General features: G+C 45.8%; 1 protein-coding gene across 3 annotated transcripts in view; it reads right to left on the minus strand.

Moving 5' to 3' along the window:
* Nucleotides 1-27,603, minus strand: part of RIN2 (Ras and Rab interactor 2) — a 74,930-nt gene that overhangs the window by 16,132 nt on the left and 31,195 nt on the right. For all 3 annotated transcript variants that reach the window (XM_035101975.3, XM_035101971.3, XM_088675952.1), the window contains 5 exons: nucleotides 26,426-26,618; nucleotides 25,204-25,315; nucleotides 23,272-23,344; nucleotides 21,156-21,247; nucleotides 16,479-17,609 (listed from right to left, as the gene is read on the minus strand). In XM_035101975.3, coding sequence (XP_034957866.3) covers nucleotides 16,479-17,609; nucleotides 21,156-21,247; nucleotides 23,272-23,344; nucleotides 25,204-25,315; nucleotides 26,426-26,618 — 1,601 coding nt within the window. The remainder of the gene's footprint in view (nucleotides 1-16,478; nucleotides 17,610-21,155; nucleotides 21,248-23,271; nucleotides 23,345-25,203; nucleotides 25,316-26,425; nucleotides 26,619-27,603) is intronic.

Raw genomic sequence — 27,603 nt, forward strand, 5'->3', positions numbered from 1 at the left:
GTCACAAGGAAACTGATCACCCTATCAAAGCACTTCCTCTTTCCATTTTCAAATGGCTAAGACAGCTTTAATTAAGTTGGTCAACATAATTACAAATTATCTATGACAACTACTGTCAGAAAGTTCTTCCTGATGTTTAGTCAGAATCCATTGATTCAGGTCCAGAGCAGTTTGTTTCATCTTCCTTGTGACAGCCCTTTAGATATTTGAAGATGGCTATCACAGCTCCTGTCAGTCTGCTCTTAACCAGACTAAACATAACCAGCTACCTCAACCATTACTCATAAGGCTTGGATTCCAGAACCTTCATCATCTTGGCCAACCTCATCTGCATACATTCCAGCTTGTCATTATCCTTCTTTATGTCACCCAGAACTGGACATAGGACTCCAGGTGTGATGTGGCCAATGTACAATAGAGCAGGACTATTACTTCCAGAGGGACATGCGTGGTGCTGTGGGTTAAACCACAGAGCCTAGGGCTTGCCGATCGGAAGGTTGGCGGTTCAAATCCCCATGACGGGGTGAGCTCCTGTTGTTCGGTCCCAGCTCCTGCCAACCTAGCAGTTTGAAAGCACGTCAAAGTGCAAGTAGATAAATAGGTACCGCTCCGGCGGGAAGGTAAATGGTGTTTCTGTGTGCTGCTCTGGTTTTCCCAGAGATGAGCGCTGCAACCCCAGAGTTGTTCACGACTGGACTTAACTGTCACGGGTCCTTTACCTTTACCTTTTTATTACTTCCAAATCCCTATACTTCTGTTGATGCAGCCTAGAAGAGCATTAGCTTATTTTGCAGCTGCATCACATTCTTGACTCTTATGAAGTTTGTGGTCTACTAAGACCCCTAGATCATTTGCACATGTACTACTGGCAAGCCAGATGTTCCCCATCTTACATTTGTGCATCTGGTTCTTCCTGCCTAGGTGCAGAACCTGACATCTGTCCTTATTGAAATTCATGTTGTTAATTTGGCCCCAGTTCTCCAATATGTTAAGGTCAATGCCAAGTGGCATTGGCTACCCCTCCCAGTTTTGTATCATTTGCAAATTTGCTGAGCATCCCCTCGATTCCTTCATCCAAATAATTTATAGACATTGAACAATAACAGGCCCAGGACAGAACCTTGTCACTTTTGTCCAAGAAGATGAGGATCTATTAGTGAGCACTCTTTGGATTCTATCAGGCAAACAGCTGCAAATCCACCTAGTCCACATTTTACCAACCTCTTCACAAGAATATCATAGGGGACTATGTCAAAAACCTTACTGAAATCTGGATGCACTTCACCGATAGCACTTATCTGATTAATCGAGCTTGCAAGTCTATTGAAAAGAAAAGAGATTCATCTGGTGCTCACAGACCAACCATTTAATTATCTGTTGTAGGATTCATATTTTATTTTGGGATTTTGTTTTTATTATTTTCTCTCTTTTTGTTATATACTGGAAATCAAAAAACTATTTTTAAAAATACACTACGTCCATTGATCCACCAAATTTGTAACTCTATCAAAAAAAGAAATGAGATTCATAGAATCATAGAATCATAGAGTTGGAAGAGACCACGAGGGCCATCCAGTCCAACCCCCTGCCAAGCAGGAAACACCATCAAAGCATTCCTGACAGCAGTCTGGCATCACCCATGCTGGGTCTTCATAATCACAGTGCTTTACAAAACAAAATACTAAAGCATTCTACACACACTCTTGACACTCAATTGTCAACATCTGCCTCAGTGGATTTTCCCACTCAATGCACCTCAAGGACCTGCTTGGTCCCCCCCCCAAATGGATAGGATGTTTTAATGTATCCCCCCCCCTTCTACACTGCCTTGGTTTTAATGTGTATATGTGGGAGTTTTTTGTTTGTTTGGTTATCTAAGCCACTTTGGATTGCAACTTGCAAATTTAATAAAAAATAATAATTCAGTTGTAGTGGAGCAATGGAGACAAGTTTTTCCTACTGTCTGGGGCGGTATCACACTTCTAAAAGATAAAGAAGCTATTGCACTGCGCTGGAAAGAACATTACCAACATCTGCTTAACCGCAACTCCTCCGTAGTTGCTGAGGTCCTCTCACAAATTCCGCAAAAACAAGTTAGAGATGAGCTTGCAGTATCTCCACATCTGGGAGAGTTGTGTACAGCTATTAACCAAATGAAAAACAACAAAGCCAATGGACCTGATGGTATAGCTGCCGAAATATTTGAAGTGGGTGGAATTGAACTTACACAAAAACTTCACAAACCCATCGAAAAAATATGGGAAAGAGATGAAATACCAGCAGACTTTAGGGATGCCAAAATTATCATTTTTTTAAAAAAAAGGCGACAGAACTGATTGCACCAGCAGGCTTTCTACCTAGAGGCTGGACGCTCCGTTTAGGCTCTGTTTTGAAGTCGTTGGGGGGGGCGCGATCCCCCTCTACGTTGTACGCATGCACAGCTTTCCTGGTAGAAAGCCTCGCTCGGTGCAGCGGGCAGGTGCCACCCTGCAGCTAGAGGGGGATGACAGCCTGCGCCCCCCGACTCCCAAGCCTCCAGCCTCCCAGCGCTGTGCTGAGCGGGCTTTTTACCGGGAGGCTGGAGGGGCTCAGCTTGGGAGTCGCGGGGTGGGGCACCGACTGTCACCCCCCCCCCGAGTGGAACCTGGGGCAGACCGCCCCTATCGCCCCCCTTGCTACGCCCCTGCTTGGTTATACTGTCAGTTCCCAGCATGGAAACAGTCATAGGACACCTGTTGGGGTGGGAGAAGATGCCTGCAATGGTGGATCCAAACTGGGGAAAGCTGTTACTCACTCTGGTAAGCAGCTATCCAAGAGTCTGCTTGATGCACACACTGTAAACAACAGCCGCTGAAGGCTGATTCCTAAAACCTATGACGGCCGGACCCACCTGACAATAATACCACATGAGGAACTGTCTGGTGTGCAAAAATTCAAAAGGACATCACTGCTGCAACATACAAAGCTGCTATTTGCTAGAAAGCCAACCAGCTAGTTTTGTTTTCTTTAAAAGGGGGCATGCCCTTTTATCTGTCATGCAATGTGATGCATGCACTGTGCAGCACTGAGGACCCACATGCATTGCTGCCAAGTCACCAGGCCCCACAGAGCAGGGTGTGCTGTTACCAAAAGGAAGTGAAAGCATTGCACCCCCCACGCTTGCCTGAGTACGTGCATAGTGCACCTATTGGATCACTGAGCAAGTATGATGGGAGGCAGCAGTGTATTCCTGCCACAGGCAAGAGTTTGGGCAGAATGGATATCTGAAGTGGTCTGCACATGCAAAATCTGAAGTGGGTGAAAATAGTGGGGAAAGCAACTCATTCTACAAGACATCTCCCTCTCCTCAACTTCAAGCATGCAAAGCTTTAGATGTGACACATGTATGTGCGCGCATCAGCAAATTCACACTGAGATGATAAATGTGTACTTGGCTGCATTGCTTCAGACAGTAGATGGAGCTGATATGATCTGACTGCTCCTCCTTGTGAAGAATAATAATAATAATAATAATGGTTACAGGTAGGTAGCCGTGTTGGTCTTATTATATAATAATAATAATAATAATAATAATAATAATAATAATAATAATAATACAGCTGCAAGGTATGTCTGGGTGATATATTGATGTATTGTCCAAAACCGGTTTCGAGACAACATCGGGATAACCGTTTCAAAATAAATGACCCAGCAATATATTGCGAGTCGTGTGTGTTTGTGTTTGCGCGCGCTCTATGCAAAAATAATGATACTTGAAAACAGCAGGAAGTCAGCTGGAGCTTCTGCGTCTCCCTGAGTAGAATGAGCAGGTGCTCTTTCCTCCCTTCTCTCTCTTGTGTGCATGCGTGTGCCTGAAAGCAGTCAAAGAAAGCCTGGTTTAGAGTAGCTAACTGATGCTGAAGTTTAAGGACACACACACCCCACCGCTCTGAGCCAGCATGGGGGCTTGCTTAGCTGTAGGACTGGGAGTTGTATCTCGGCTGCTTCTTCCTCCTCACCTCACTTCCTCCTTATTTCAGACATCGTGATATATCATTACTGTATATCATGATATTCATCTGCTGATATATCACAATGTTGAAAGCCAGATATTGCCCAGCCCTACTGCAGGGGCTCTACAGGGTTTCAGGCAGAGGTCCCTCTCAGCCCTACCTTGGAAAATGAACCTAGAGCCATTCATATGCATGATATGTGCTGTCTCTCTGAACTATGGTCCTTCCCAAGTCACTCATAGTAAATGTAGAAAAATAAATAATGTGCAAACAGCCTGAAAGCAGAGGAAAGGGCTGTTCACAACATAATCTTTTATCAGACCAGCTCTAAGCCAATGCACTCTGCTAGCAGCTCTCTATGACAGGCAGCAACATCTTGCCGTAAAGGTCAGCTAACCGAAATCCACTGTTGAGTTACTTATTTTTGAAGCAAATGAGGTGAACATTTCATAAAAGACTATGGTGTGATGATGGGGAGAAATAGGAAAACTTTTTATGTTTAAGTAAGACCTCCAGGTATAGGGTGGTATATAAACTCAATAAATAATAATAATAATTGCTGATCAGAAGGTCGGCGGTTCAAATCCCTGTGACGGGGTGAGCTCCCGTTGCTTGGTCCCAGCTCCTGCCAACCTAGCAGTTCGAAAGCACGTCAAAATGCAAGTAGATAAATAGGAACCGCTACAGCGGGAAGGTAAACGGCGTTTCCATGTGCTGCTCTGGTTTGCCAGAAGCGGCTTTGTCATGCTGGCCACATGACCTGGAAGCTATACGCCGGCTCCCTCGGCCAATAATGCGAGATGAGCGCGCAACCCCAGAGTCGGTCACGACTAGACCTAATGGTCAGGGGTCCCTTTACCTTTACCTTAAGACCTCCAGGTATAGGGTGGTATATAAACTCAATAAATAATAATAATAATAATAATAATACTCAGTTATGTAGTTATGTATATTAGTTTCAAAATAGTTCAGTTTAGCTATATTCCATACATATTCAATATATTTCACATGTCTATTTGCTTTTAAAATTTGATTTCACTGTTATTTTCTTATGAATATTTTATACTGTTTTATTTAATCAGCTTATAAATTTCCTGATTAAGCGATATACAACCTTTGTTTAATAAAAAAAGGGGGTTGTATCTATAATTGCATGGGCAGCATTCCACTTGCAAAGGAAGGTTTCTCCTTCCTCACCTCCCCACCCCACAATCTGCTCTGGAGGGTCCCCCAGCTCTCTGGAGCAGATTTTGAAGATGCAGGCCGCGCCTGCTGGGGAGATGAAGGGGAAGCTCTGTTGCACACTTAGAAATTTGGGTTGTCTGTTGCAGTGCTGCAGACAACCCAAAGTATTTATTTATTTCCCTGATGGATTTGCACCATCAGAAAGAGGCAAAAGCTACATCTCTAGACATGGCACTGTTGAAAATATTATAAAAGGCTGAAACACAGTTTTTGGACTTTGGAAATCAAACTATCTGGCTCATCTCAAGGCCAGCTCTGAGGTAATGTTTGTGTCTCCTGGAGTGATTCTTGGTAACTGTATATATGTGAAGAAAGGGCTGTCAACTGACTGAAGTGTTTTTAGACAGTTAAAACATCATTTTAAAAGCAATGGTTATATCTTAAAGAACTATATTACTAAAACAATTTGCAGTAAAATAATACAATATGAAACTCCATTTCTGCTTGAAAAATTCATTTAATTTAAGCTGACCTACTTTTCTACTCTGCAATTTAAACTGGTACTCTGTCAGGCACCTAAATTTCAAATACACTAGTTTGTTAACATTTGAAGAATCCAGGAATGATTATCCTGTTTTGTTTTATTTATTTATTTCCAAATGTATACTGTAAACTACTCTACATTCAAAAAATACCTGAACAAACGGTGTACAAAAACTAGAATAAAAACAAACCCATAAAACATTGTTTTAAAAAGGAAACTAATGATAATTAAAAGTTGCAGGAATAAAATGGCCTAATTCGGGAAGGCTCTGGAATAAAGAAAAGTTTTCAACCAAACTTTGTTGAAAGACAATATGACAATATGTCATCATACGGGACCTACGGGACCGCCTCTCCTGGTATGCCCCGCGGAGGACCTTAAGGTCCACAAACAATAATATTCTGGAGATCCCGAGTCATAAGATGGCTAGATTGGCCTCTACTAGAGCCAGGGCCTTTTCAGTACTGGCCCCAACCTGGTGGAACGCTCTTTCCCAGGAGACCAGGGCCCTGCGAGATTTGTCATCTTTCCGCAGGGCCTGCAAGACAGAGCTGTTCCGCCTGGCCTTTGGGTTAGACTCAGCCTGACACCTGTGTTTTCCTCCCTCATGGCTTGGATTTATGGCCTACTTGAAATGAGGCTGCACTTTAAATTTTAATACTGTATTTTAATCTGTATTTTAACTAATTGTTTTTATGTTTTATTGTGGTTCTGTTGGTGTCAGCCACTTATGGCCTACTTGAAATGAGGCTGCACTTTAAATTTTAATACTGTATTTTAATCTGTATTTTAATTAATTGTTTTTATGTTTTATTGTGGTTCTGTTGGTGTCAGCCGCCCTGAGCCCGGTTTTTGACTGGGGAGGGCGGGGTATAAATAAAAATTTATTATTATTATTATTATTATTATTATTATTATTATTATTATTATTATACACTTACTTTACTTGGCACAGAAGAAGGCAAAGAAACAATTCACACTATCAACAAAAGCAGCATGGCCAAAATCACCAGCCATATCTGCACAAAATAGGCCTCCAACACCAGCATTAACATTCTCACATTAGCTCCTTGCATTCCCTGAAAAGTTTTATTCCAGGCTGAAAGCAGGCTTCCACTGCAATTCCCACCATTTGTGTGTGGATTAGGCACAGGAGCAGTGCAAGCTGGAGTAGCTAGTGGGAAGTGTCAAAAAGGAGGAGTGAAATTCACATTTGATCCATAACCACACCACAGTGGGATTATGCAAAAACTTCTGGCTCTCCAGATATTGTGTGGAAAAATGACTGGTGCACTATAGCAGCTTAGAGCAGGGACATCTCAAGTTGGCTATGAACCCTGCAATTCTAGATCTGAAGATATGAGGGTAAGAGCAACCTGTTTAAAAAGACCTTTTCGAGCATGGAGGACCTGACTATTAGCCACACTCACTAGCCTGTGTTGAAGTTCAACAACATCTAAAGGGCCACAGGTTCACCACCCCTGTTCAAGAGTGCTCAGAATGCCTCAAATGAATTGCCTCCATAACCTCAGAAAACATACCTTACTCAACTGTTGTAAGGCTGAGAATTCCCACCTACCCATCCCTCCTACAATATACAGTAACATAGGGATTTGGGAAGAGAGGTCCCAAAGAAATTTATCGATCAGTAAAGACTTATTTGCATTCTTCATAAGTAATTTTTCATAAGTAATTTTAAAGGAATTTGCTGCTCCATAATGGCAACTGGTTCATGTGGCTTGACATCAGACAAACTGATGGGCCTATCAAGGGCTATGATGTTGCATGATGTTCCCAAGTTCAGTATGCGTACAGCAACTGCTTTAGATAGTAAATGGCAAGAGTGGCTGGCCGCTTTCGAGTCCAGTTTGTGGGCTTCACAGGGACACCTGGGACTGGATGCTAAACTAAAGTTTATGTGAAATAGATGGTACACTAAAAAAAACAAGCTATGTTAAGTATTAAAGTATTACTACTATTAGGCTCCTCGTTCTTTGTCCAAACATCAAACAACAGACCTCTAGTTAAAACCTTTAGATTTTGTCTCACCCTAAAATCTTTTCCTACATTACTAGGTGTCACGGTGGCCGGAGTGGACTACTTCAGAGTAACGACGCCACGCAGCTCTGCATTTTATTCTTTTATTGGTGCTGCGTATTTACAGTGCTCAAGTCATTGCTATTTACACGGAGTGATGTGGTCAGTCGGTTTCAGAACCTCCTAATGGCTTTTGGCGCGTCTTTCTCCAACACAAAAGCTTTGGCAGACCCATCCTCTTGCCCCTCCTCTTCCTGCGTAATTCTGGAGTTGGGGGGATGGGTCTTCCCCCCTTGCTTGCCCCTTCCTGTCCCACCTGGGACCCTGGCTCCACTACCTTGCCTGAGCCTCGGACACGACTTCCTGCTTCCCCACTGGAATCGGAACTCTCCCTGCTTTCCCCTTTGCTCGGGGACGGGCTTGAACTCAGGAGGGGAGGGACTTCGCGATATCCCCTGTCCCTCACATCCACCCCCCTCCCAAGCTCTCCTTCACCCCTCCCCAGGCCCCCCCCATGTGTCGGTGACGACTGGAAGCCTAAGAACTCAGTGCTCTCCGAGCCCGTTGGTGTGAACACCTCCCCCCAGTCCTGCAAGCCCCCCCCTTCCGCCTGGGAGGACGGGAATCCCAAAAAGTCTGTGGCGTCAGAGCTGGTGGGGGTAAAAACGTTCTGCCAATCTGCTCCTTCCTCTGACTGGGTGGATCTCGGTGACACCCATACCTCATCCTCTGGTTCCTCAAACTCCGCTTCCCAGCGCCATGGTGAGCTGCTCTCCCGTGCCTCCTCCTCCTCCCCCTCCCTTTCCATGTGCCAGGGCTTGGGTCTGTGGGGAAAGAGGGCTTGAAATTCTTCCACCAAGAATTCCTCCTGTATCTGCGTGGCTGGGACCCATTCATTCTGGGACGGTGGAGCATCCTCCCATGCCATGAGGTACTCCAGTCCCCCCACCCCCCACCTTGAATCCAGGATGGCCGTGGCCTCATTGAGTTGCTCCCTGCCTTCCCTCTCCCCCCCTCCCTCGGGGGTTTGTTCGCTGTCTCGGAGCCTGCTGCTTTCCCTGTACGGCGACAGCAGCGATCTATGAAACACTGGATGCACCCTCATGTCCTCTGGCAGTGCCAGCCTGTATGCCACCGGGTTGACCTGTTGCGTGACCGTGAAGGGGCCCAGCCTTTTGGGTGCCAGCTTTTTGCACCTCCCTCTGGTGGGAAGGCCCTCCGAGGACAACCACACCTTGTCCCCCACCCTGATGACCTCCCCTAGTCGCCTGTGGCGATCTGCCCCCTTTTTGTACGCTTCCTTGGCCCTCTCCAAGTGTTCTCTGAGCTGCTGGTGCACCGTCTCCAGTTCCTCTGCCCAATCCTCAGCCTGTGGGCCCTCCTCCTCCTCCTCCCCCTCCCTCTCTGGGAAAGATCTGAGGTCGCGCCCGTAATTGGCCTTAAAGGGCGACACCCCTGTGGAGACGTGCACTGCATTGTTGTAGGCAAATTCTGCTAGTGGCAGGCGATCCACCCAGTCCGTTTGCCTCTGGCTGACGTAGCATCTCAGGTACTGCTGCAGAATGGCGTTGACCCTCTCCGCTTGTCCGTTGGTCTGCGGGTGTCTAGCCGTCGACAAGCTGACCTCCACCTGCAGGAGGTTCATGAGCCGCCGCCAGAACCTGGAAACAAATTGGCGGCCACGATCCGAAATAACCCTTAAAGGTAATCCATGCAGTCTGAAAACGTGATCAACAAACAGTTTGGCTGTCTCTTCTGCAGAGACTGCCCTGGCACACGGTATAAAGTGGCACATTTTGGACATGAGGTCCACCACCACCAACACTGCGGTCTTACCCCGGGAAGAAGGCAGATCTGTGATGAAGTCCATGGACACCACTTCCCACGGCCTGTGTGGCGTGGCTAAGGGCTCCAGCAACCCTGGTGGCGCTGCTCTGACCACCTTTGCCCGCTGGCAGGTTTCACAGCCCCGTACATAGTCTCGAACATCTTCCCTCACCCCTGGCCACCAGAAGTGTCTCATGACTAGGTGAGTGGTCTTGTCCCTTCCAAAATGCCCCGCCGTTGGGTTGTCGTGCATCTGTTTGAGGACCGTACGTCTGAGCTGGGTGGTGGGCAGGTACAGTGCACCCTTGTAGAAAAGCAGCCCTCTGCGTTCTGCAAAGTCTTTTGCCTGCTCCCTCCCCCCTCTCAGTTCTCTGAAGATGCGGTTGGCAAATTCATCCGCTGCCGTCAGTGCTGTGAGTTCTGCCTCGCTCACCACTGCTGCTCCGCAGGACCATGCCGACGGGGGGAAAATGTGCCTTGGGGCTGGTGGCTCCTCCTCCTCCATGTACTCTGGCTTGCGGGAGAGGGCATCCGCCCTGACGTTCTGCTCTCCCGGGATGTAGTGTATGGAGAAGTTGAAGTTCGAGAAGAACTCTGCCCACCGTATCTGCCGCTGGTTGAGCACCCTGGCAGTTCTCCAGAACTCCAGGTTCTTGTGGTCTGTGCACACCTGGATGGGGTGCTTGGCGCCCACCAGGAAGTGTCTCCAGTGCTGGAACGCCGCGTGGATCGCCAGAAGTTCCCGATCAAAAACTGTGTAGTTCCGCTCTGGCTGGGTCAGCTTCCTGGAGAAGAAGGCACAGGGTCTCCACTCTCTGTTGGCGTCCAGTTGCAACAAAATGGCGCCCACAGCTTTATCAGAGGCATCTGTCTCAATGCGTAGGGGCGCGTCCTGAACCACGTGGAACAGGTTCTGGTCTGAGGCGAACACCCTCTTGAGGCTTTCGAACGCTGCTTGCGCCTCTGGTGTCCACCGGAACTTCTGCTTGCCTCTCAGGCAGTCAGTGATGGGAGCCGTAACTCGAGAGAAGTTCTTGATGAACTTCCTGTAGAAGTTGGCGAAGCCTAGTAGGCGTTGGGCATCTTTGCGCGTCCTGGGGCTGTGCCAGTCCAGGATGGCCTGCACCTTGTCCTTGTCCATCGCTAGCCCCTTGTCTGACAGCTTGTAGCCCAGGAAGTCCACCTCCTTGGTGTGAAACTTGCACTTCTCCAGCTTCACATACAGGTGGTTCTCCTTCAGGCGCTGTAACACCTCCCTGACGTCCTTCACGTGCTGCACTGGGTCGTTGGAATAAATAAGGATGTCATCCAGAAAGACCAAGCATTTCCTGAAGAGGAGGGACCCCAGGACGTGGTGCATGAAGGCCTGGAAGCATGCTGAGCCCCCTTGCAAACCGAAGGGCATCACCAGATATTCAAAAGAGCCCAGAGGCGTGAACATCGTGGTTTTCCATTCATCGCCTTCCCGGATCCTGATTAAGTTGTACGCCCCCCTCAGGTCTAGCTTGGTGAAAATCTTACCCCTGCGTGCCGCTGTCAGGAGATCATCCACTCTGGGCATGGGGAAAGCCACTGGCTCTGTCACCGAATTCAGCCGTCTAAAATCCACCACAAGACGGCGCTGTTGCGTGTCTTTCTTGTCCACCCAGAAGACTGGGCTGCCCCCTGCTGCCTTGCTTTCTCTGATGAACCCCCGCTTGAGGTTCTTGTCGATGAAAGCGCGCAGATCCTCCAGTTCCTGGTCTGACATGGCGTACAGCTTGGCTGGGGGTATAGTTGCCCCTGGCACCAGGTTGATCTGGCAGTCAAAAGGCCTGTGCGGGGGTAGGTGGTCGGACTCCGCTTCGCTGAAGACCTCCTGCAGGTCCCAGTACGGCTTGGGTATCGCCTCACCCCCTTTGACGTGCATGGTGGCCACCGTGGCTATCGGAGGCCCCTCCCCTGGTTGGTGCTGCATGCAATGTTCCAGGCAAAAGTCCGATCCAAAAGTGATGCATCTCTGGTGCCAACTGATGGAGGGGTCGTGGCGCGCCAGCCAGCTCATGCCCAAGACGATGGGGGGGTCTGAGATGGTGGTGACGTTGAATGCCAGTGTCTCTGAGTGCCTCCCCACCGTCATTCTCATGGGGGGGGGTTTGATGAGTGATGGCCCCTCCCAGCAGCTCTCTGCCGTCAATGGTTGCCACGTGCAGAGGAAAATCCAGCTGCAGAAGCTGGATCTGGTGCTCTTCTGCAAAGTTTCTCGAGAAGAAGTTCGCTGACGCCCCACTGTCAATTAGGGCGAGGACTGTCAGGGGATAGCCATTTGGAAGCGTGAGCGTCACTTCTAGAACCACTCCTGCTCTGGGAGGGGTGGGCTGGCTCTGCTCCTCTCTGTGCGGGTGGGTGGGCTGGGGCTGTTGTCTGCTGACTGTGCCTGGCTGCCGCCCCTTGTCTCCTGCAGCCAGGCTTTCCCGTTTCCCTGCTGTGGTGCTGCTTCAGTGGGGGAGGGCACAACCGTTCCCGCCTTTCCTTGCCACTCCCTGCGATGTGGGCAGTCTCTGACGAGATGCTGGGGGGAGTTGCAGAGAAAGCAATTCCCACCCCTTCCCTCCTTGCGTCTTGGCGCCGCTGGGGTTTGAAAAGCCCGCGCGCGCGCGCTATCAATCTGCATGGGTTCCTGGTCCTGACTGGCCCCAGGCGTGGCTTGAAAGGGCTGTTGGGGGAGTGGCTTCTCCTGCGACCGTGGGAACCAAGCCCGCTTTGCGCGCGTTGCTTGCTTGTCGCTCCACCGGGATTCCTGTCTCACCCCCACCGCCAGAGCCGCTTTGCTCAGCTGATCCATATTACTGGGCTTTGGACCTCTCGAGAGCTCATCCTTCACCTCCTCATGCAACCCCAAGTAGAACGCCGCTTGCATTGGGGGGGACCCCAGTTCCCACCCCAATCTGTGCACCAGCATGGTGAATTTCGCCCAATACGCGCGAACTGTCATATTTCCTTGGCGTAAATTATGAAGTTCCTCCTTAGTCTGGTCCATATGACTATCGGACGAATACATCGTTTTCAAACCTTCTAGAAATAGTTTGACATTCTTCATGCAAGGATTCCTTGTTGCAATTAACGGTCTTAGCCACTCCCTGGCTGCCCCGGTAAGGTGCTCCACAATAAACGCTACTCTGTGCTCATCATCAGGGAACTCATCGTGGTGCAGCTCAAGAGCATACACAATCTCAGTCTCAAAGCCCTGAAATTCCTTCGGGTCTCCATTGAACTTGCTAACTAGGGTCCCAGCTCTCCTTCCTGGCAGCACTTGGACTTGGGGTGCCCCTCCCGCCTTGTTTTTCTCTGCATCCAGCTTGTTTTGGAGGTCTACCGCCACCGCCCTTAATTGCTGCTCTTTTTCCTGAAGCTCTCTCACCTGTTCCGCAAGTTGTAGCCGGTCGTCCTGGACCTTCTTAGTCTCCTCTTTAGCTGCCTTCAATTCTCCCTGCGCCTGCAGCGACAGCTGCTGCAGTTCTAGCTGGGCTTGCTCAGCGATCTGCCGCCACTTCTCCGCCTCTGACACGCTCATCCCGGCAACTCCAAAGTAGCCCAAAAATGATTAGGAGGTTGCTGTCACGGTGGCCGGAGTGGACTACTTCAGAGTAACGACGCCACGCAGCTCTGCATTTTATTCTTTTATTGGTGCTGCGTATTTACAGTGCTCAAGTCATTGCTATTTACACGGAGTGATGTGGTCAGTCGGTTTCAGAACCTCCTAATGGCTTTTGGCGCGTCTTTCTCCAACACAAAAGCTTTGGCAGACCCATCCTCTTGCCCCTCCTCTTCCTGCGTAATTCTGGAGTTGGGGGGATGGGTCTTCCCCCCTTGCTTGCCCCTTCCTGTCCCACCTGGGACCCTGGCTCCACTACCTTGCCTGAGCCTCGGACACGACTTCCTGCTTCCCCACTGGAATCGGAACTCTCCCTGCTTTCCCCTTTGCTCGGGGACGGGCTTGAACTCAGGAGGGGAGGGACTTCGCGATATCCCCTGTCCCTCACACTAGGGAACAGGTATCTTGAGGTTATTTGAAGCAAGCTTAGTGCTGAAGGCATCACAACAACAGAAGCAAAGTTGGAACAAATAAGAAAATGAAATACCACAGTTTAACCTGTAAATAAATGCATGCAATTGTTTTTTCTAGCTTTGACTTTATTTTTGTGCCCAAGTTAAGATTGAAATGGTGAAATAAATTGAGGAGAAAATGGATTAGCCTGGTGTTTGTTCTATTGTCTGTTTGGAATGACTCAATCCATCTGCCACATAAGCTCTGTGCTTAAATCAGCAAGATCTGATGCATCTGCTCCTTTGCGGTTACTTGCAAATCTGAAGACTGGTGAAGGCAGCAAAACTGCTCCAAAACATGCCACTCTGCATAATGAGAGATTGCTCACAGGCCATCAGTTGCTCAACTAAACTCACCCAAGCTAAAACAAAATGCTCCTCCACATACATGGTCATTAGCATATGAAAAAGTTGTCATTTTAACAATCCACCAAAGTCAACATAGTTTAAACAACACCCTTGTGGGAAGCAGCAAAAGTCCAAACAAACCACAAGAAAAAACTGATATTTCTTTGTGAATTGTAAAAAAAGTGTGCAGCTAAAAAGCAAGGTTAAAAGTTTTAGAGCACTGCAAAATCTTTGATACACAGTATAGTATCATATAAAGCCACTAGACCAGGCATCCCCAAACTTCGACCCTCCAGATTTTTGGACTACAATTCCCATCATCCCTCACCACTGGTCCTATTAGCTAGGGATCATGGGAGTTGTAGGCCAAAAAATCTGGAGGGCCGAAGTTTGGGGATGCCTGCACTACTAGACTATCTTGAGTTTCGGGAGAAAAAATAATCACAGGATGTTGTTTCATTGGCAACATATCCCCTTTACACTGGATCTACAATGAGTCATACTTATGGAAATAGCTACTCGATTCACGGCATGCCAAAGTTTCAGTACAAAAACACTTAACTACTTTTTTGGGAATGGTTATCAGCTAGCACTGAATACAAATTCCTATGCTGGATACCCAACAACATATGAGAACACCAAGTCAATGGGGAGGAAAGCAGTTCAATGAAATGAGCTAACATGGAAAGTATTTTGCCTGAGGGAGGTACACTAGGAAAATAGCTTTCAATGTTGTTGTTTTTGTTGTTTAAATACCTATAACACCGAAGGCACATAAAGACGGGCAGAAACAGTATCTTAAGGAACTAACCTGCATTTTCATATCACATCCCCTCTGTCTTTCTAAAATGCTTATATATGCAACACAGAGCAAACAAGATCTGAGGAAACCCTCTTCTTTCTTTCTTTCATATGAATCTTAGACTTGCATTAACTTAAGAAATTGTCCAGTTGAAATTCTGGAACTGAGCTCCAGGTGCCCCTGACAAGTAGAAAGTGGGGGGAGATCCTTTTTTTCAGTGATGGCACCCAGTTTGCAGAATACCATTCCTCCACAAGTAAAAGAGGCCCGACCCCTTTTACCATTTAGTAGACAAAATTAAAACCATTAAAGGCTTTGGTGAATAAATAGTTTACGCTATGAAATTTTATGGTATTGTTTAAATTGTCCTCTGCTTCTGCTTTAAGTCTTTCTAGAAGATCTTAATTGTTTATTGTTCTGCTGCTTTTACTGACTTGTTGATTTCTGTGCACTGCTGAAAATAAATAAATAGAAAAACAGTTGGACGGCCAGTGTATACAGTAAGTAAATTGTGGTGGTGGTGGTGAAGGAATATTTTAAATAAAATAATAATAATAATAATAATAATAATAATAATAATGTGTTGCTGTCCTGCAGTACAAAAGCAAGAACATAAGATACTACATGGAAAATGGAAAGATATTAAATGTCTTTGTTTAGAAGATGCTTGATTATAAGTGACTGTAATACTGTATATTAAAATGTAGCTGCCACAAGCCATGCAACCTAATCTCACACATGTTTACACACACATAGGGTTGCAACTGTGCACCACAATTCTATGTTCACTTGGAGATAAATCCTACAGTGTTCAGTGGGGCTTGCTTCCAGGTAAGTGTGCACAGGACTGCAGTCTTAATCCTTTAGGATCAAACGTCAGCTTTGAGTATATTGTATTTCTTTCTGGGGAAAAAGCATGTGCAAATGCAACACTCTTTTCTTCCCTCTGTCCCCCCCCCCCCGTCAAGTCTAGATTGCAAGTCTCTTGGGGCAGGGTCCTGACTTTTACTTAGGCTACCTTGTAAAACTGATGGTGTTGTATTGAATAAATCATGTGTTTCTTCTAGAAGAAAAGGTGCCAGTACTCGCCATGAAGTGGTTACAGTAAGTGTTAACCAGTGCTTTTCTTCCAGGGGGGGGGGCGGGGGGAGGTGCCGGTACTGCATAATAACAATTACAATAACAACAACAACAATAATTTTATTATTTATACCCCACCTATCCGGCCGAGTTTCCCCAGCCACTCTGGGTGATTTACAGCATGTATAAAAACACAATAAAACATCAAACATTAAAAACTTCCCGATAAAGGGCTGCCTTCAGATGTGTTCTAAAAGTTGTGTATTACTTTATCTCCTTGACATCTGAAGGGAGGGCATCTCCACAGGGGGGGCATCACTACCAAGAAGGCCCTCTACCTGGTTCCCTTGAGTACCCCCAGGGGGGGGGAAAGCACTGGTTTCATGCAAACTTTCCTCCTGTAGGCTTTGTTTTGTTTTGAAGTATACAGGATTTTAACTAGGAGAAGCAACTGGAACTCTGAACATTAACAGAAGACCTGGACCTTTCCAACAAATATGAAGACTGCAACTACAAGGACAGCATGTTTTCACTTTTGACAGGTGAGGAGAGGCAAACAAACCAGACACTTGCTTACCTATTTGGTCTTCTGGAATCAGGGACTCAATTGGAGGATCCAGTTCAGAGCTCTGAGACAAGTAGCTCTTGACTTGGGTCATAAACTGCCGAATAGTCTGAAGCATATCTGTGCTGGAAACATGGCACTCCTTGTTCTCCTGCAGGAAGCTCACATAGTCCTGAACCAGGCACCCAAAATAGGTGCGCTTATCTCGAGACATCTCTGCTATTTTCTTGATCATCCTCTTCTCTGGGGTCATGAAGGAGCTGAAAACTCCGCTCACTTTTCGCAGCTGGGATTTAAAAATTTTGGGAAGCACAAACGAGCTAGTCCTCTTTTTTTTAGGCTTCAAGGGTGGTGCCATGCTCTCCTGGTCGCTTTCCCCCTCATATTCTTCCAGGCTGCTGTTAGTATCCCCATCGTAAGGAAAGAGCGGCATGCTCCGATCAAAGTCAAGCGAGTCAGAGGAGGATGTGGAGAGGCTCATGTTGCTTAGTCTCTGCCTGCCTCCATTCCACTGTACTTGTGACTCAGAGTGTGCAGCTAAGCTCTTTTTGCTCTCTGCAAAGTTCTGCTGAGGCGGGGCTCCACCTGGAATGTGAGCAGCTTCTGAGCCATGCACTGAGTTATGGCTCGGTCTAATTACAGCCGAGCTTTTTGCACTGCTCTCTGCTTCTAAAGAGAGCGCCTTCTTCTTCAGGCGAGGAGGTGGGACAGGAGCAGGCGTCTTCTGCAGCAAATCCAAGTTCCAGTGTTTGTTGTGGTCGGCAGTTTCCAGCAGACTTGCCTGGTTTATATTCCTGGATAGCTGAGGGCTTGCAACAAGGCTATGAATAGAAGGTGGGGGTGGCCTAGGTGGAGGGGAACGAGCCCTCTCTGGGCAGCTTACATCTTGAGTTCTTGGGCACTGCCTTTTCAAATTTCCACTGACATCCTGGCTATGCACTTTCAAGAAGAGAGGATTAATAAAACACAAGGCTCCATTGGTCTGGCTGCATTCCAGCTCCGAAGGCGTTCTGGTTCTTATAGAATGAACTCCATTTATGAGGCAGAGCTGCTGGGAGCCTTTATATATGCTGTCTGAAGGCAGAGGCTTCTGGAGGAGTGAAGGATTTTGCAGGCTGTTGTTAGCTGGAGAACTCCAAAAATCTGAAAGTAATTATTTGGTTAGTGTAAGAATGGCAATATTATATAGCATGAGATCAGAACACTCTGCTCAACAACATCTGTGCTCAAGCAAATAGTTCTTTGACTTTCCGTAAAGGGCAAACCCAAGACATTTTGGGCACTGAGGTGAGAAATCCAAACCCCCTCTGCAACACACGTGTGCACACACAACACAGATGACCTGGCAGCTCTCTTGTGCAAGCCTCAGTTCACTAGACCAGAGTTTCTGCAGAATAACTTTCTGCTAGTCCCTTAGTCAGACTTGCCTGTTTACGTCTTTGACCCAAATCTGCTGCCAAAGTTCACCACCTGACTTTACCTCATGGCAGACCTGCCTATGTTTCCAAAAACTAAGTTTCTTAAAGTATATGTGGGGAGGGGGGTTCTGAAGGAAGTATGTATCATTCCCAGAAACCACCCCCTCCCCTCACTAAATGCTTGGGCTTGAATATAACATGGCAGGTTATCCTCGCTTATACCAATGATGGCAGCACTACTAAGAAGCAGCCTTCTAAACAGACTTTCTCCTCTCTTGGTGGATTAATTCAGACATCACTCCAAATGAGCAGGCAGCCCCTGGCTTAGAGCTGCATGTCTGTTTTCATTTTCACTCTGCCAAGCAGGGCAGGATCTAGGTGCAGGGGCATGAAGAAGAAGAAAAACAGCTGTGCCTATGGTTTGTCAGTTTAGACATCACACCAATTGATTTGCTTCCTTAATAAGAATTGAGATTGTGGCTTTAAATTATGTTATGGGTTAAATTCCCAAACTTTCCTTTGATCTATCTGTCCATAAAGAGCACATGAGGTGGGATGTTAAAGGATCTGCAATTAGCTCTCCCATAGATTTCCCCCGCCAAAAGTAAAAGCAGCCACAAGAGCCCCCCAATCAGACAAGAGGTGTGGCCTTGGTGAAGGAAGCTCAATGCCATTTTCTAATCTGAGTTACTTCTTTCCAAAGATGTCTGCCTTTGTGGCAGAATGGCCAAGTTAAGGCTCCAGCATCAGGTAGCTGGGAAATATAATAATTCAGGCTGCCAGTCAGAGGGGATGCTGAGCTGGCAGTTTCATACGGATACTTGTTTGGCACCTGTGATATGTTGATATCTCACAGGGTGAGCAACATATTGGGGTGTGCTTAGGTGCACATTCAAATTGCTAAAAATAGCACAGCAAGTGAAGGGTTAAACTGTCATGTCCCCCTGCAATGTTGCAGCTCTATTCAGATCCTACTACAGGGCTGATTTTACCCTTTTCTGTGTGGGGAGGGGAACCCGCAAGAGAGCCAAATCATAAATTCTGCAGTCTGGACACTAATCTCAAAAGAAATTTATTGTTACAAGTCAAGTCATACGACTTTCCCATCAAAGTTGCTTTGGAAATCCATCTTGCCCCAGAGGGATTTTGAACCTTTATATGGACTCTTTTGAAAGAGCTCCACACATAACTGGAAAGAAACGGAATGAAGGCTCTTTTCTTAACAATTCCTCAGCCTGGACCAATCATATCCTCAAATTGCATTGCGAAGGTACACATGTGAGTGAGCCAAGATATATGAAAAAGGCATTAAAAGTGTACTTATGCTAAATGAAACCACATGTCTTAGCTACATAAACAGAACACATTCCTAGGTGTTGTAACTTACTTAAGTACAGGTCCAACGAAAATCCTGGGACCTATACAAAATTTGCATCAGAGTTATAAATATGAACCTGTTTGGAAAATTATAATCTCTCTTTGGGAAGGGGCAATAGCTCTGTGGCAGAATGTCCAAGTTAAGGCTCCCGCATCAGGTAGCTGGGAAATATAATAATTTGGGCTGCCAGTCAGAGAGGATGCTGAGCTGGCAGTTTCAAAAGGAATCCCACATTTCAGTTTATGGCATTCAAAAATGGCTCCAATTTTCAGAGGGCTAAAGACATTAAGCACAATCTTGTGGAATAGGATAAATATCACATCTAGTTCAGTTTATCCCTTTCCTCATAGTAGTCAACTATATGCCTTTGGGGAAACCCACAAGCAAGGCGTGAAAGCAGTAACAACCTCCTGATGTTGCTCTTTTGCAAATGCCACCCAGAAACACAAAATCATTCTGTTTAGATCCAGTGGCTAATAGCAGGTAACAGTTCTACTTTCCATGAATTTATCTAAGCCCCTTAGCCATCACCACAAAAAATCCATCATACTGTATATATTGTACAGAGAACTCCATTTCTGTCTGACCTAGGACCATCCATGTCCCACCAACTTTAGTATTATGAGGGATGGAGAAAAATTCTCTCATTGTTTCATCCAAACCATGGATTATTTTATAAAACTCTTGTCATCCCTCATCCTACATGTGCAAGTACATCTATAACTTGTGTGTGTCACTAGTACTATGGCATATCATGTAATCATCTAAACCGCACCCTGTCTGTACATATGGAATTGTGTTTACTCCCATTTAAGGGTGATCTGGTCTGCATGTTTTATAGCCAAATTCTTGTTAGTAGAAGGCAGGGATTTAATCTCAGCTTTCCAGCAAACAACAAATTCCACTTTTCACCTAAAAACAGAGATAAGTAATTTTCCCTTAATCAGCCAATGATCATGGCTAAGTCTCCTCTATCAATCATCAATGGAACATATTTCTTTATGTTTAAATATTTTTCACATCATATAAATTTCAACATAATCATTTTGTTTCTGTAGAATGACCTCCGCACTGAGTTTGTCTCACCCCTTTTAGAGGCTCATGCATCGTCATTTTTATTACCTTTTAATTGTGCTACATATTAGAACTATTTTAACATTTTGTTTATTATGTATTATTTTTTATATTATCTGTTGTTGTTGTTTTTGTTAACCATCCTGTGACCATTTCTGGTATAGCGCAGCATAGAAATCTCTTAATAAAATTAAATAAATCACTCATAATCCTATCCTCCCTAATTTCCCCAATTCCTCTTGCCTTACTTTTCTCTCTTGTATCACCCTCTTTTTAAAAGTCTGCTTTCCAAAGGGGATTTCTTTCCCCAATTGCAATGTTTGTTTAGAAACTCAACAGGAATGAAACATAAAAATAAGTCTGTGGAACTGGCTCACTGGAGCTATTTCTTGAGGGAGCCCTCTATGATAATTTTGAGTCATGGGGGAGATGGAAGGTGAGACAGAGAGGGAGAGCCTCCCTTGGAGGAAGGACAGGCACCACATGAGAAACAAACCAAACCAAATAGTGGCGTGCTAGGAGCTCAGAATATCAGCCAAGGATAGTGGGGTTGGCCAGGGGAAGACAAATTTATTACTGACTGCATGCTGGCTTGAGGTCCTCTTATTGCTAGGAAAGAGCAGCATAGTCGTCAGACTTCAAACCAAGAACACTGCCAATGTCCCTCCAAAGCAGTCCCAGCTTGCAAACCTATGCAGCACCTGGCCGTCTTCATGTTGATTGAATGTTACAGAAGACTGCTGAAAAGAATCTCCTTTTGCTTTTGAACACTCTCTGCTTGGTGGAGCAAAATTCACTTAAATCAACAGACATACTTACTCAGTCCCAGCTGAGCCACCTGTTCAAGATCTGCCTCTGTTGCTGCTGTTGCAATAGCATGAGGCAACTTCAAGGTGAACGGCAAGACATCCCTGATTTGGAGATAAAAAAATTGTAGTGTTAGCTAGCTTTATACTTTGGGATCTCTCTTGTTATACATGCAGTGATCCCAGATAAGATTTCCTTTAGTAGACTGCCACCCAGTGCTTTTCCCCCCAGGGGTTACTCAAGGGTACACAGTACTGGCACCTCTTTTGTTCTTGTTGTTAAGAAGTGTGGCACTTACTGTAACAACTTCATGTTCAGTACCGGCACCTCTTTTTTTTGGTTAAAAAGTCTGACACTCAAGGGAGTTTTTTTAGTCGGAACTCACTGGGAACCTCCTTTGTGCATTTCGACACTTTTTCAGCACTGCGGTGCCGTTCCTTGGCATGAAGCTCAGTGCTGCACAGCAGAGATTGAGAGCGTAAGGCAGCCATTTATTCTTTGCTGTGGCAGTGGGGTGAGTGGGCAAAAAAGAGAATTCTTCCCCCCAAAAGCTCAACAATTTTTTGAAATCGATCCTCAAGTACAGCTGAAGGCTTGCATAAGTTCAATCTTGCATAAGTGAAAGCACACCTTTATTTTGGATCTGTGAAATATTGCAAGTAGGGTGCCAATGTCCACACCATGGACAAAATTTTCTTACGGTGGCCAAATTATTCTGTCGTTCAATGTCATATAGGCACTGGCTAATTAAATCCTTTGCTTTGCTGAAGCCCAGTGTTAATAAACTGTTGTGGTGATAAACCAGAGGAATAAAGCTTTTGGATGATGATTTTAGTCCAAGTGCTCTCATGACGGTCTTGCAATACTAGGGGTGGAAGATCGGTGGGGGTTGAATTAAGCCAAAGCCTATAATTAAATGTCCTATGCCAAATCTGTAATTCAACAGAGGGAAGATTAGCCTCCAGGAGCAATGAAGCATTTGGAACACAGGGTGGGACAGGAAAAAAATGGCTTAGGAACTTGGGCTGAACACCTTCTGTTGATCCAAGGTGAGCACCTGTCCAAATCTGAGCCCCTATAATAATTGTCCACACTGCTTCATGATGAAGACTGTGATTTTCAATGAGATTTTTTTTGCAGTAGGGTTTTGTCACAGGTGATAAGGGGAGGGAAGAATGTGACACCAATTCATTTTCACCCCATCACTTAGGAGGGGGACAATTTGATGCTCCTTATCTTCAGAATTTTCTCAACTTTCTACTCAAGTAGACACTGAAAAAATTAAGTGGGGTTTGGGTGTGTGCACAATTAAGACCTTGTAAAGTCGATAATTATATATAAAGTGCAAAATAAAAAAAAAAAATAGGACCTTTCTATTTATTAGATTGTTTAAAATCTAATACAGGGTTCAGCAACCTCAGGCCCATGGGCCGGAAGCGGCCCATGGAGGTCGTTTGGCCAGCCCATGAGCCACCCCCGAACTCAGCCGCCCACTGTGCTAAACCGGCGCAGCATGGCGTGGGGGACTCACTTCCACGTCGCTGAAAATCGTGGGGGTGTGCGCAATCCGGCCCACGGAGGGATCTCCGCAGGACCGGTCTGGCCCAGGCAAGATAAACCTTGCTGAGCCCTGATCTAATAGATAAGAAATGAAAGAGAGGGGCAGCCCACTGATGAGGCAGGGTGAATCACCAGCCTCAGGTGGTGGAAGTGCAAGAGCTGGTGTTTTACTAGCCTCACCACTCCCCCTGCCTTGCAGAACGCTGCCCTCTCTCACTGAGTTCAGCAAGGTGTAGGGGGAGGGATTCTGGCTTGCAGCATTGATGCTCCTCTTCCTCACCCCTGAGCGATCAGGCATGCTGAGAGTGGGGAGCATTATGGCGTGCGACAAAAGTGGGATGGGTGGGGCGCAGAGAGGGCAAAATGGGACTGGGCACCCTTGCAAAAGGGATAGTACAGGGAAGAAGCACAGAGATAAATTCAGCATTCAATACATTCACTTCAAAAATGACTAGGTGGAATCAGCAATGATGAGGTCTGCTTTGGGAAGAGAGAAAGCAGAATGGCAGTTGAACACCAGCAAACAAGAGCCAGGTGTCTTCCCCTCCCTAAGAAAACTCATCCTTACCTGCTAATACAGTAGAAAGCTATGAGCCTGAACAAATCAGCAAAACTTATTCCAGAGCCTTCCAATGAAAAGGCTGCAAAGCAGAAGAAAACAAGCTCAATTTCTCAATACATGTTCTGGGAAATTTTGAACTTACTTTCTGTTGTGTATTAAAGTAATAGCACAGCCAAGTATGTATTGTAATATAGAGTTTATTGTATTGTAGTACAATGTACAAGTTCCAGTGGGAACGTCTATCATTTGCTGGTTCAGGGTGCAGGGTTTGGATCCTCTGCCGGACTGGTTTCCGCGGGAGGGAGTCCGTGCCATTGGTTCCCGCCAAAATCTATCTTTTCCCTGCTAGTCCTCTGTTATTATATAAGCCCCAGTTTTCCCCATTCCTGTGTTCTGGCTCTTACCTGTTCTTTAATGTAAAGAGATGTTGTACCAGATCCTTGCCTCCCGCTTCTTATCTGCACCGGGCTGAAATCACTGAATGCCCACTACACAACACTTTCTACATAGTACCGAATCTGCAGCACACAGACTGCATTTGTACCAAAAGCTACACATGCAGCTGACCATCTGAAATACCTCAGTCAAAATTCTGTAGCAAAAGGACTGAGTTGTTGCTGTTTTGTTTTTAAAGTTCTCAGCATCTGTCTAAACAGTTAGTAAAATGAGTCACAAAACCTGCATTGCACAACAGGCCAACAGCCGCTGACACATTTTGCAGCTGCATCATATCTTAGAAAAGACTACAGTATTTATTTTGCTGAAATAACTTGCCCTTTAATTCACAAATTCCACAAACCAATCAGCATCACAACCATGCATCAAGATTTCTTTCATATAAATCAGGCCATTATTGTCTAATAATAGTTTTCTAGAAGTCAAATAATTTTTAACATTTTGAAAATATAGATAAATGAAAGGCAATATATATATAAATTGAAAATGTTCGTATTAATAAATCTTAAATGCCCAAGCACAGCTCACAGCCAAGGACTCCCATTAGCTGTACATCCACCACTGCAACCATTATAATTAGGCATGAAACCAGTCCCTTTATATATGCAGACTTTCCATTTCTGCACTGCCTGCCCCGTGGTTTCAGCAGATACCCAAGAAACTTTGCACATCTACAGAAACTTTGCAGTGCCTTGGAAACTCATGCTTTTGCCATCTATAGGTGTAATCTGGGAGCGTATCTGAAAGTGCGTCGAAAAGCAGGTGCCGCCCATTATTTTCAACGATGAATGCACCCAAATGTGCACTTTCCTACTGTCAATACTCTGGCCAGCTTGTGTAAGAGAGGTGTGCATCTAGCTGCCGAAGATCTTGTTCAGCTTACAACAGACAAATCTTCAGACAACTGTTCACTGGAGACTTGTGACACCAGCTACTCCTGAATAATAAGCTCCTTTAGGTTTTGCCGTTCTTTGTGGCATGTTCATATACAACATGACAGGATGGTGGTTTTCAACCCGTTCTAGAGCACCACAGTTCTCCCAAAGGAACAATTTCAAAAGTTAGCAGTGCTCCTAGATAACAGTGACACCACCCTTTCTGAACACTTTGATTAATTATTTTAAAGTATTTAAGTGGCAGGCATGAATCCTCATAGAAAGAGAACTATTATCACCCCCCCAACCAAACACACTTCTGAAATGCTTTGAAAGATTATAATTACATGAGTGCAAGCATGTATAGCAAAAGGGTATAGCAAACACGCACATGCTAAAAATTAAACAGGTGAACCCAAGACAGATATCTGACAACCTGGACTATAAACAAGCACCTTAATTTAAGGCGATGAAGCCTCAGTATCTTTGTCACTTTGTCACTGACTCAGCTAATATTCATGGGAAATCACAGTCAATTAACCTGAGGAATTTTTCTACTCATCACAGCACAGCCAAGGGAAGAAGAAACAAGTTTTTAAATACTTACTATATGTGCTCTCTTTTATTGCAAACTCTTTGAGACACAATCCAAAATCATTTGATACACGTAGAGATAAGACTTTCTTCTGCATTCTTGCGGATTTCCTTACAAGGAAGGTCTATAAAAATAAAATACATTTTGAAGAAATATCATTCTAGACTTCTATTTGGGCTGGCCTCCTGTGTCAGTTCTAGCAGAGGGGCCAATAACTTGGGATACCTAGGCACAGAATAGAGCCTAACATTTCATTAGGTAACCTATTCAGTGTCTGATTGTCCACTGTTAATGATGCTCACACACCTCAAAATGGACAGTGGGGTGGCACAGCAGAATGGCTGTAATAATTACCCTCAGCTGGGGTTGAATGTTCAAACACAACCTACCCCATGCTGAGAACCAGAATTGACCTCTCTACCTCTTTCAGGGAAGGTCCTTAACTCAACTGAAGAGCATGAACACTCCCGAATGAAGGATCAGAATTGATCCCCAACAAAAACGGTCTTTCGCAAAGGACAAGGAAGAAACCCTGTTTGCAAGAGCTGTTGCCAGTCAGAGTTGCCAGTAGTGGCCTAGATCAGGGTTTACCAAAGTGGGCGATACTGCCGCCTAGGGTGCGCTGGAACAATCTAGGGGGGTGGTAGCAATCTCATGTGCACATTGCTTTGAAAAACCATTCATACATGTTTCATCTGTTGTACAATGACACTTACTGCTAGATCGGGCACTGTTGCGGGACAGTGACGCTTCCCCTGGATCTGGCAGTCATGCTGGAGGCGAGGCATTTCCCAAGGATTGGGGGAACCCTTTCCAGCTTCACCCAGGCCTGGGAAGTGGACCACAGCTTGCCTGCCTATTTGGCCAATGACAGCCTCAGCCCCCCCCCCGGAGGATTGGACTGAGCTGGCAGGCTTCACTTGTTTGCTTAAAGAAGGTGGATTTGGGGGTGAGGGGGTGCTGAGTTATTGTTTTTCTGAAAAGGGGGTGGTAAGCGAAATAATTTGGGATAGCTGAACCAACAGGATGCCATGGGATAAGGCAGATTCATAATGTCTCTGAGGACTACAACCACATGAGCAAAGAGTTGTTCCTGTGGTGCTGAGCAGTGAAGGGGAAGGAGGAGGTCAATTTAATCTTTTCTGACAGTTAACCATTCTGGACAATTGTGAAGAAAGGGTGCAGCAAAGAAGCAATTATTTTGTTTTTAGGTCAAATGAAAGGCATTTCTTACTCCAGGAGGCTGGGACTGCAGAACTTCCACTGCCTCGGCATCGTTCAAGCTAAGCTGTAACCAGATAGGGTGCGTATGAAGAAGTTTATCTAGTATGCTGAGCTTATTGGGGAGGCTGTCATATCCAGAATCTCGTATGATGCTCTTTGAATCTTTCTGATCCGGACACATGCCATCCATGTCTTTCTCTAGACTGTAAACAACATAAGGGGGGGGAATTAAAGGCTAAGTTTAGATCCCTCAAGAAGACAAATAATGCTTTTAGGCCCTTCATCCAAGGATCACACAGACGTTTACAATATAGAAACACAAAATACATACCATAGTAACAAGCCAAAACAGTAACTGCCCCACACACATTTTAAAAAGGCCATAGAATGTTTAATTAGCCAAAGGTCTGGGAGAAGAGGAATGTTTTTGCCTGGTGCCTAAAGATATACCGGTATAATAATGGCACCAGGCAAGTCTTCCTGGGGAGAGCATTTCACAAATGGGGAGCCACCCGTTCTAAAGTTGCCATCCTCTGGACCTCTCATGGAGGAGGCACACGAAGGGCCTCAGATGATGATGGAAGGGTCTGGGTTGGTTCATTTGGGAAGAGACGATCCTTGACTTATTGCAGTTAGCTGTTTGTGAGCTTTGCTAGGGAGTGTTGTTGCCTGTTCTTGGACACAGTGTCTAGAGGCAAGGTTACGAAACAGCATAAATTATGTTAATATAGGGCTGCCATAAAGGTAAAGGGGACCCCTGACCATTGGGTCCAGTCGTGACCGACTCTGGGGTTGCGGCGCTCATCTCGCGTTATTGGCCGGGGGACCAGGCGTACAGCTTCCAGGACATGTGGCCAGCATGGCAAAGCCATTTCTGGCGAACCAGAGCAGCACATGGAAACGGCGTTTACCATCCCGCTGTTTACCTATTTATCTACTTTCATTTTGAGGTGCTTTCGAACTGCTAGGTTGGCAGGAGCTGGGACCAAGCAACGGGAGCTCACCCCGTCGCAGGGATTTGATCCACCGACCTTCTGATTGGCAAGCCCTAGGCTCTGTGGTTTAACCCACAGTGCCACACGCATCCAGACATTACTGAGATTTGAAAGGCGGCATTGACATCCAGGGGGAATTTTGATGGTTTCCTAAAATAAACTTTTGGGGTATCCTGGTTTGAAATATGGAAAC

Source organism: Zootoca vivipara, chromosome 8 (assembly GCF_965207765.1).
Source record: "Zootoca vivipara chromosome 8, rZooViv2.hap1.1, whole genome shotgun sequence".
In the NCBI taxonomy this organism is placed as follows: Eukaryota; Metazoa; Chordata; class Lepidosauria; order Squamata; family Lacertidae; genus Zootoca; species Zootoca vivipara.